The sequence below is a fragment of the Anguilla rostrata genome, chromosome 3, assembly GCF_018555375.3.
Source record: "Anguilla rostrata isolate EN2019 chromosome 3, ASM1855537v3, whole genome shotgun sequence".
NCBI classification, from domain to species: domain Eukaryota; kingdom Metazoa; phylum Chordata; class Actinopteri; order Anguilliformes; family Anguillidae; genus Anguilla; species Anguilla rostrata.
The window spans coordinates 61,321,803-61,332,552 of NC_057935.1; the positions used below are offsets into that span (position 1 = coordinate 61,321,803).

General features: G+C 38.9%; 1 protein-coding gene across 2 annotated transcripts; it reads right to left on the reverse strand.

The window, feature by feature from the left end:
* Nucleotides 1–1,812: 1,812 nt before the first annotated feature.
* Nucleotides 1,813–6,747, reverse strand: fosl1a (FOS like 1, AP-1 transcription factor subunit a). 2 transcript variants are annotated; one of them, XM_064329076.1, is made up of 4 exons: nucleotides 6,097–6,747; nucleotides 5,112–5,372; nucleotides 3,753–3,860; nucleotides 1,813–3,421 (listed from the first exon to the last, which is right to left on the reverse strand). In XM_064329076.1, the coding sequence occupies exons 1-4, from the start codon at nucleotides 6,205–6,207 to the stop codon at nucleotides 2,828–2,830; spliced, it is 1,074 nt and encodes a 357-aa protein (XP_064185146.1). In that variant the 5' UTR covers nucleotides 6,208–6,747; the 3' UTR covers nucleotides 1,813–2,827. The 2 variants fall into 2 exon arrangements, with proteins under 2 accessions (XP_064185146.1, XP_064185145.1); XM_064329075.1 differs by having other exon boundaries at nucleotides 5,112–5,375.
* Nucleotides 6,748–10,750: the final 4,003 nt, after the last annotated feature.

Genomic DNA, 10,750 nt, shown 5'->3' on the forward strand with positions numbered 1-10,750 from the left:
TTAATAAAGGCACACACTTACATTTTGTTCCTCTCTCTTACACAAATGCACTTTCTCTGCCTCTCACATGTACTCCATGTTAATGCAAGTCTTGTGCAACAAAGTCACTCCCTTTAATTGAGAGGGAGGGAGAGAGCAACAGAGAACCCTGTGTGTTGGGGTCACAGGGTCCTTTAACCCATTCACCTCTTCCTCACTATGTTCTTTTCTCTTTTCTCCTCTCTTGCTGCTCCTATTTTTGCCCCTGAACCCCCCAGGTGTATCCACCTCTAGCCTCGGCCCCCTGTTGACAAGTTTCACCTTCTCCATGGTTTCTCCCAGCCTCTGAATCTCTTTTTCCAACTGCTGTCAGTTTGCTTTTGCCTTCTACTAGTGATTTTCACATATTTTCCTCCTTTTTGGGCAGACTAGCATAAATGACTTGCATTATATGATATTACCTCGTTAAGTATTTGGATATGTACCATGGCAACAAGAGTAAATTACTGCTGCTCAAACCCGGGATGAAAATCTATGACCATCCTCGATCATCAGCCCTTTTTCCTCACTGCTCGTTTATGCAGCCGATCAGACTTCATCAGGTCTCTTCCCCATTGCCAGTCTCTCCTCCTGTCCATCCCCTTCCAGCACCAACCCACCCGAAGCCAGAGGGCAGTGTGTTCTAGTACAACATGGAGGAGGGTTTCCTCTGTTCCACAGATGCATCGGATCGGATATGAAGCATTAGTGCTCACTATTTGTGATTTGTGCTACTTTTGGAACTATGTGTAAAGAAAGAGAAACGGCGTTATGCGGTGTGTGTGCGTGCATGTGCGTGTGTGTGTGTGTGTGTGTGTGTGTGCTCGCACGCACGCCTGTGTGTTTGTGTTTCTCTGTTAGTGGTGTGTTGCTATGTGTCTGTACTCAGGACATCCTAAAAGGAAACAGCAGACTGACTCCTCCCTTCCCCCCTCCCCCTCCCCCTACTTTTCCTAATGGTCACCAGGGGTAACAGCATCACTCAACAGGATATAGAGTATTTGAAAGAGACCAGGAATAGGACAGATTAGAGGGATGATGGCAATGGCAACCAATGAACTGGCAGAGAAAGCTGAATACAGCCATTTTCTTTTAAAATCACTTCCCCCAGCCCAGCAGTGGAGGCCATGCTCCTGCCAACTGCACTTGAAAAGTAAATGCTGTCAGTTTTGAGGTAAATTGAATAAAACATGACAGATTGATCATAATTATTCAACTTTTGACATGCAGAAAAATTATGTTTTTCCCAAAACATTCTTGTGAAAATGAAAGATTTGTAAAAAATATTGTGGACCATAACTCACTCATAACTCGCTTAATTATTCAATAAATATAAGATTTACATACCCATGGATCTGTGATATAACTGAAGCTTTTTATTTCTACATTTTAACAAAGGTTATTCATATTGCTTGCATTTTGCTAACAATAATGACAATCTTAATTACATAGCTAGTTAGAGCACAACTATATCAGATTTTTTAAATTTTGTTTTTTTATCATGAATGCGTTAAATTCATGTATGGTGTAATGGCACAGGAAGTCCTGGCTATATCCATGTAATTACTGCTTTTCAACTACTTGTTTATTAGAATTGTATTTTTACATGGTGATCACTTCCTCACCTATCATACAAAATGTATTCAATGCAATGTCAGCCAAACTCTCTCTATCTTAAACTTGTATTTTATAGCAAACCATTCCAGGTCGGTACCTTTTTCTCAGATTTGTTATTATGTCATAATCATAATGAGCAAGACCATATAACCTTGTGAAGCACATACATATACAAAGTCATTTTCAGTCTTTTATTTTTTCCCGTACTGATGAGAAACAGTTTGCAAATACATTTCAGTGAAAAATAAATAAAACTTTCTCTCCTCAATAAATACGTAGTTCTCTATAGCCATCCCTTACTTTTTTTAGCATTTATAATGACTGTATATATTACTGATAAAATGATTACTCTGAAAATATATGTAGAAAAATATTATGTAATATATGTATACTATTGATATAAACTTTTTATATAGTTCTAACATAATCTCACAAGATAATGCATAGCTTATAAAAACCAAATATAAAGATAGCACCTTCAAATGATGTAACATTAAGTTTGTGTATATATTTTCTAACCGGCGTATTCCAATTAAATAAGTACCAGGCACTGTAATGCATCATATGGCTGAATTGGTTCAAGTAAGTCTTTGAAGTACTGATGTTGCTACCTAGCATTGCCAAAACTAAGAAGGATGAACAGCCTCCAGCAACGTAAGCAAAATTTTGAAACAATGTGAGGCTGAATAGAGCTACAGTATACAGCCCAGGTGAAATCCCAGTTCCTTCACGTGAAGGCTTTGGGTTGATTCTGAATCAACATGGAGATTTGCTTCCTGGCTAGCAGCAAGATCAGTAGGGACTACGAGGTTAACTGGTGATGGCAGTACAGTATGTATTTTCATTGAAATGATTTCAGCTTAATTTTTTCCAGCTTAGAAATTTCAAGATTTTTGCGATTACATTGCCAAAATACAGGGCAACAAATAGTTGTACTTTGTTCATAATATGTATTTATAAAATAACCTCTTTATAAGTATGTATATTTGTTATCACTCAAAATGAATTGTTTGGATAAGTCACTAGCAAACTGTTTTTTGTAATTACATTACAATTATCTGTTCATGGAATATGTCTTGCCAAAAACAGCTTGATCCATAAACATTCTACTTGTTCCCATCATCATCATCATGGACTACATTGCTGCCATTGCATCTGGGTCATTTGACAGTGTTCTCTCATCAGGCTGGTGTCACAGGGTGAGAATAGTGGGGGAGCTGAGGGAGTGGTCCGATGATTGGTCCCCGCTGCTGCTACGGCGACGATGGGCTATGCTACAGGGCTGGGGGCGCAGACTCTGCTCACCCGTACCATGCGTATGGTTAGAAGATGTGGAGAGGGAGCTGGGATGGTGGGAGGGGCCGGCTGTGCTGGCTTCTAAAGGGGCAGAGGGATAGGTGAAGACCAGGCTGGCTGTGAATGGGGTCAGAGAGGGGGTGGAGATGAGGATTGGAGTGTGGAGGGATTCGGACTCAGACGACTGGAGGGACAGGATAGACGAGATGGATGGTGCTGGTGGGAGGGTAATTTTTGGCTTGGGCTTCTCGGTCCTGGGATGGCACTTTGATGAGGGACCAGACCTGTCAGGATTCTTGCTGCTGATTTTGGAAGCTCTCAGGGTAGGCAGCCCCAGTCCTGGGTCAGAGTCAGAATCCAAATCAGAGTCCTGGATCTTGCAAATGGGACGGTGGGCCTCCAGGACCAGCTCCAACTTCTCCTTCTCCTTCTGTAGCTCAGCAATCTCTTTCTGCAGGCGGGACTTCTCATCCTCCAGCTGGTCCGTCTCCTGGGAAAAGCAAATGAGAAGAACAGGTGTCATTCATAGGCATTGGCATTGTTTATGTCGGGAAAAGGGGGGGGGGATAGCATCCCTTTCTCACTTTTCAGTAACAAAGTCATCAGATGTCAGTTCCTCCCTAACCAACCCTTGCCAGGGTTCCATGGCGCAGTAGTTAGTCGCAAATTCATTTGTTAATTTCATTTTTGTAATTGTACAGATGATAATAGTCATTTTGTGAATTGTTTACAATTTCTTTATTTCAGACTTAGGCTTGTCTGTGGGTCACAGTAATTATTGTTACCTGTGTATAAACAAGAGTACTTGTTAAGGAACTCACGTTCTGTAGTGTTTCTGTCAACTCACGGCGGCGGTTCCGACACTTTGCAGCAGCCATTTTGTTTCGCTCCCTACGAATCCTCCGCTTTTCAAGATCTTCTTGGGACAGCTTGACAGAGAAAAATGGATAGAAGAATGGGGAATGCAGAATGGAAGCGTAAACAACATGTTTTTCTAAATGACCACAAAAGTTATTTAATCTATAAGTGTCTTAATGTGATTAAAGGAAATAGAATTGGTTTATTCTGCTCTTATTATGGACATAAACATGCCAAAATCAACACAATATCAACTGAAGGGAAGAGTATGATACAGCATTATTAGTTCAACACTGCCATCTTGAGGGTATCTTTGTTATTTCACCATACACCAAATATTTGGTGTATGTGACTTCTTTCCAATTTCTCTTTGTTTCCTCATCTTATTGAAATTGAAATCACAAATTTAATATGATATATGATCCCTATCCCCCTTTCTTTTTGTCCCTCCATCTCCCTTCTCCTGTGATGACTCATACTCAGACCCCCTTTGGTGACTCAGATGTGAGTCATATGACCAACCCTAATGAGTCACATGACAACCAACTTCCTGTCCCATCATTTTCACACCTTCAGTTCACACCTTTTAACCCTGAACTTGGAGGCTCAGGATTTTTACACATTTTAAATGTAATTTGAGATTTTTGATCAGGCTCGTTAAAAGGTACTGTTGGCATTTTACAACCTTCTCTCTTTAATCTTGTTAAACTGGCTGGAAAAGTCTTTTTTATTTGGAGAAAAAAGCTAATGATGTTGAATGTAAAAATACTGGTTTAAAACAAAAGCCTCAATGACATAAAGAATTAAACTGTTTTCAGTTCTGCAGAAAAGAAATGAAAATAATGTCACCACAAGCCATTCTTGTAAATTATTTTTCAAAATTCCCTGCCATCAGTCAGTTCACTTAGATCATCAAAAAGTACCACACATCCCCCCCCCCCCCTCCCCCCCCACTGTCACACTGGCAACAATAGTATACATGCATACATGTTCCACTCAACTCAGTCACACTGCAGGATGTAACACTGAACTAACACTGACTCACAGTCTCCTCCGGGTCTGTTACCTCCATTTCATAAATAAGAATTCAAAGTAGCGCTATTTGCTTTAGCTGTTTTTGAATTGCACAGTTACACAAGCAGTAGCAGTGACAGTTGGACCCCTTTCATTGCCATTTCTGAAGATCATTCCAGAATACCTTTCATTGCAACCTTGATGTATTTATTTCTACTTTCTTTCTCAATTTATCTGTTTTCTGTGACGGTTTAAGTTACACAGCACACTCAATTGCGTGGACAATTGTACACATCAACAGAACTTACATATTCATCATTCCTTCTCCTCGATGGTACCCTTGTCCCTCCCACTGTCCTTATGACCCCAGGCTGGACCAGGTGTGTGTGGGATGGATGGGGGGGCAGGGGGTGGGGACCGGTTGTTGGTGGGAAGGGAGGTCTGGGTGGTCTGCCAGCTGGACCAGGTGTGGACAAGAGTGAGGGCTGGACCAGCCATTGTAAGTCCTGGCTCGATGTGATGGCATCAAGGCTTGGAACAAACTGGCCTGTTCTTGCCCCAGTGAACTTCTGCTGAAAAACAGAGGTCAGGGGGAGGACATGAAAAAGACAATAGAGAATAATGCTGTTTCATTGACAAAATCTTTGAAAAATGTCTTTCAAATGTTTTCATTTTACATCTAAACTAAACATACATTTTAAACTAAAAGGAGGAGCGCATCTTTTGACATTTCAGAGCACTTGTGAAAACAGTTTTAAGAAAAAACAGCTCTCATTGTTATTATTACTGATTTAACTATTACCAATAAAGTTTTTTTGTAGTGGTAGAGGCCCAATGTGATTTTTCCCTTATTACAGTGAAATATTTATAATGAAATTGTTCAAGGGTAGGCAAAATCAAATTGACAGATCATAATGAGACTAAATGCTTATTCTGTAACATTTCTGTAATATTTCATTTGAACCCTTCCTCAAAAGGCTGACAACACTGTCATACACAAGACAAAACAGATATCAAAAGATGGCATAATAGATAAAGTCACTGATGGCAAATTACGTAAAACCGTCATGCTTTTGTCGGTAAATGTCCTGGCAGACGTTACTCTTCTCTAAACACAGTTGGCTACTCTATTCAAAAAGTACCTTACAAACCAGCATGCCTGTTTTTCAGTGGTAGGGCACAACAAGACATGACAGAAACAGACATGGAAAGCCAATGGCAGTCACTAATCGCTAATTTAATTAACATTGCTAATGAACAGTATATCATGACATAGGCAACATGTTTACTGACCTGTGGCTGCTGTGAGTGAAATGTTGCGGAGACCTGCCCGGTTTGTGGGGGACCAGTACCGGAGAAGGGTTGCTGTCTCTCCCCGCTCAAGTTCCCGTAGTTTCGAAACATGTTTTCCCAAAATCAGTGGAATAGTACCGTACGTACTGTACAATACTGTCCAGTAATTCTCAATAATCCAGTTAGGAATAGTCTCGTATAGCGTCACTTCTAGCGTTCAGTCGTTGTTAACACTCCGAAAATGAGTTTGAAAATTGGAGAAACTCCCTTGTTGAAGGGAGGGATCCAACTAGCGCGAACTGAGTGGGGGATAAGGAAACAACACTATAAGAATATCTTTCTTAATCCAGCAAAGTATTCCAAAAATCGTGGAAAATTATGTTCTTATGTCCCATAGAGTTGCTTCAGTGTTTAGTCTAGACTGAATTTTCGGGATGAACATGGAATTATAAACTCTCCAAACCGATACCAGACTACAGACACGCCCCTCAAAAATTCCGGGAAATGGTGCCGCCGGACATTTGTCAATACAAAGATCACGTGCTGGTGACGTAGATAACCAAATATGGAGAGTTTCCTCCCTGACGTTTACCCGGGATTCCTGTGAGAGCGCACGTTCAATCTCCTTACCCTGGCTACCTCTCGGAATCACTTGTCCTCTCATGCTCTACCTGTCATCATAAGCGATTGCTCGAAAAATCGAAAATTACCTGGACGCATTAACTTTGATTGATAAATAATAACAACAGTAATACAGGAAACGGCCTGTTCTCTCATTAAAATATTTAGAATTTTTCGATTGTCAGTCTTTTTATTTGTCCACTAGCTGCTCACCAATTTTCTGTATATTGTGCTTTTTAATTAAATACCCCTCCTGCCGAACTGTATCCGGTCCAGCTTGATTATGCTATATAGCCTCGATTCGATTTATTGAATTCCATTGGTTTTCATTGAATGTGTTATGTCTTACTTCATTAGTACACACATTTTCTGCAATTAACCCTCTATGGTACCGTGTTGCCTCTAGGTAACATACCCATTTTTGGACTTCTACACTCACACAATACATCCTTATTTATGATGCAATACTTTTTTAAAAAGGGAGGGCCCCAAGGAAACTAATAGCAGTGTTTTAATTTGTCACATAACTCTCTAGAGGCCAAGTTGAATCCCTTTTTTGCGGCCTTCGTCACATGGCTCAGCTCCATCATCTCTCTCGACAAAATTGGTCTGAAAATGTCTTTTTCTGTCATTTTACAATCTGGAAAAAATTGGATTCACAATAATAGGATAGTAAAGTTTCATTTTTATTTGTTTAATGTACTTTATTTGATAATTAAGTAATGGAAAATTGTTAAAATGCAAATGTTGCCTTGAGGTAACACCATACCATTATGAATTCCTACCATGACATTTTTTGGTATTGTGTATTTAGATTTAAATACTGTACAAAAGCATAACAGTCATCATAATGTTTTTTTAATCTCTACAGATTAACCTAGATAAATTTGATAAAATTTGGCAAAGATGGCAGCAACACAACAAATGGTGGCAGCATATGTCAGGAAAGACACACACCAGGAAACTGAAAACAAGCATTTAAATGTAACACAAATGATCAAACACTGAAATATGATTCACTATCTTGTTTTGAAGAGGGTTATGATAGTTTGGTTTGATAGATTGTTGATATAAAGTTTGCTGAAATATGCTTACACTCTTTAACGTATTCATTCCTATGGGCTGTTCCACAATGGTACAATGTTGTCTGAGGGTAACGTTCAGAGAAACAAACTTATGAAAAGAGTTCATTTTTAATGTTTTTCTATTTCAAATGGCATGCATTTTAAACTGGTGAGGAGATTGAATATTTTCAATTAGTATAGTAATAAATTTTATTCAAATTTTAAACAGTAACTCTCTTTTTTCATTCCTTACCATTATGGTACGGTGTTGCTTTAAGGTAACGCACCCCAAAGTGTACCCCAAAAAAATTATTTCTTGAAAATTTCTTTAAATTATGTTTACTTGATCTATTTTATGACAAGAAAACAGTGCAAACATTTTTTTATAAACTGGCATCATAATGCGTACCATAGAGGGTTAAATATTAATACTCATCCAGACGCATACGACTTACAAAAAGCAAAACAGGCTACAGTCTGTTTCTTGATTCTGTTGAATTGTTGTTATACACATTAATAAGACCCCTTCAGAAGGCTGCTTCAGGTCATTCAAAAGGAAACGACAACATATGTAGAAAAAATAGGTAAATTTATGCTCCTTGTTTCTGAACCAACGCAATAATACGGTTAGAGGGTTGTTAGACGTTAATGAGTAGGTTACTACAGAAACTGAAAATTTAAGACCTCCCTAAATGACATCACAGGAGTGGCCATTCAAGCTACCACGCCCATTTCGTGCCTCCAGCTCCTTTTTTAAAAACCCCAGCTCCTGAGTTCTAGGCAGCAACAAAGCACAGAACGATACAGCCCTCCAGCGCCTTTGACGTCATTTCATAAATGAGCTCCGTAATGTTTGTAAATAATCAGTGGATTTATCATTGTTGTCTGATCTACATATAAGCTAATCACATTACTTTCGTAAGCATGTGCGCAAACTTCGTAGCCACATTTCAGTACCAAAACTGTCCTTTGCACAGCAATGCAGTAATATATTAAACTCGGTTTTCTGAGTGTTATCCAAAAAGTTGCGGTCCAATTAAATACTAACATTTGTATGCTATGTAAAAGTTGTGTGTGTCCTGTGTCGGTCTGGATAAGAGCGTCTTCTAATGCCTGTAATGTAATGTGTATGTCCATGTATGCATGTGTCTTCATGAGTAATTTTTTCCCATGTGTCATATAGTAATGTCTTTATCCAAGTCATTTCCACTACCTCTAGCTTATACTTCCTGTTTGTTGCTTAAAACACTGTACTCTATTCTGAATGGTGGTAGGCTTGACTGCCTTTATTAAGTATACATGTCAAGTATAACAGATAGTGAGAGAAACAGGCAATCTGATGATGTAAACCTAATGGAATGCACTTGTGATGACACACCCTCTCTCACTTTTTCTCACTGACAAGCTCTGGCATGATGTCACACTGTCTATTCCTTTCAAGCAGTATACTGTTATTCCCTGCGCGAAATTGCAAAGAAGCTTAGGACTTCCAGGTGCAGCATTCAGTATACGCTCAGAAGGGTCCAACTGATGGACAATAATATTAACAGGAGAAGACCAGTAAGAAAAAGGATAACATCAGAGGGAGAAGACAAATGTTTTGTGGTGTCTAACAAAACAAAAGAACTCTTCGTAAAACTGCACCACAACTACAGGAAGAACTCACTGCAGCTACAGAGAAACCAATTCCCCTGACTACAGTGCAACGGCAGCTACAATCTGCTGGTCTGGAAGAATTTGTATCTATGGTTTCCTAATCTTTCTTTGCCCAGCACTGATGGCGCTTGACCCGCTGGAGCCTTTTCTTTTTGTTAACAGCATGTAGCTGCCCATCAGCTGGACCCTAATGAGTGTGTACTGAAAACTGCACCTGGAAATTTTAAACTTCCTTGTAATTTCTTGCTGGGAATAATCTTCTTGCCATAACTTGATTACTTGGCCCCACACATCTTAAGCCAAACTCTTTCTTCTTTGCCATGATCCTTGCATCTTTAGTGCCTATTTTACTTGCACTACAGGATAAAGGTATTAGGCTACCCGTGGTTATAAAAAACTTAAGGTAGATAAGATTTCACTCAATTTAATTACCCCTCCACTTCCCTCCAACCCCACCACTTCCCACTTTGCAAAATGGTTGAATAGACATCAAATAATTTATTTAATTGTAATTAAAGCCAAAGGAGGTTATTTTGAGGAAAGTCACATCTAAGACCTTTTGTGTTATTGTAGGTAGAATTTTTTTTTTTAAGTTTATACTTTGGTTTGGTATTCAAAGAATATGCATATACTAACTTCATACATTTTTGTTGTTTCTTTAACACAGGTGGTGTAATACTTTTGGCCTGTACTGTATATGTACACACATCTATATATTTCCAATGCATACTGACTTGGGGCCCTGCAGTCCCAATCTAGAAGGTTCACAGAGGTGTGTTCATAAAAAATACCTCAAATGTAGCAGCTTATAAAAATAACAGATGAATTCAAATACACAGTTACACCACACACCTAACAAATCATGAGTACTCAAGCCCTTTGAAATGGAACTTAAAAGGTTTGGTGCAAATTGTATTGCAGAATGAATAGTCACAGCACTGGTTTAGGGTCACTGTCATGTGATTTTTTATGTATTTATTTTTGTTCTGCCTGTCAGTTACTCTAATACATTTGCCCAGAATTTTTAACATTGCCTATTAAAAATGAAACCATGGTCACAAAAAAAGATTTTCAATTTTTTTTTTACAAAATGTAATGCAAAAAAAAAAAAAAAAAAAAAAAAGTGAAAGTTTGTTTTACGTTACATATGTTCTGAAAGTCCATAATTTACAATCACCTTACTGTGAATTAGAATGGCCACAGGTGAGTGCTCTTTCGCTGGAGAGAGCCGTTTCAAGAGGTAAGACAAGCTAGTGCTAGAAGAGGTTGAGGCAGAAAGGCATGTAATCTTTTAAATGAGGTGCTTACGCCAA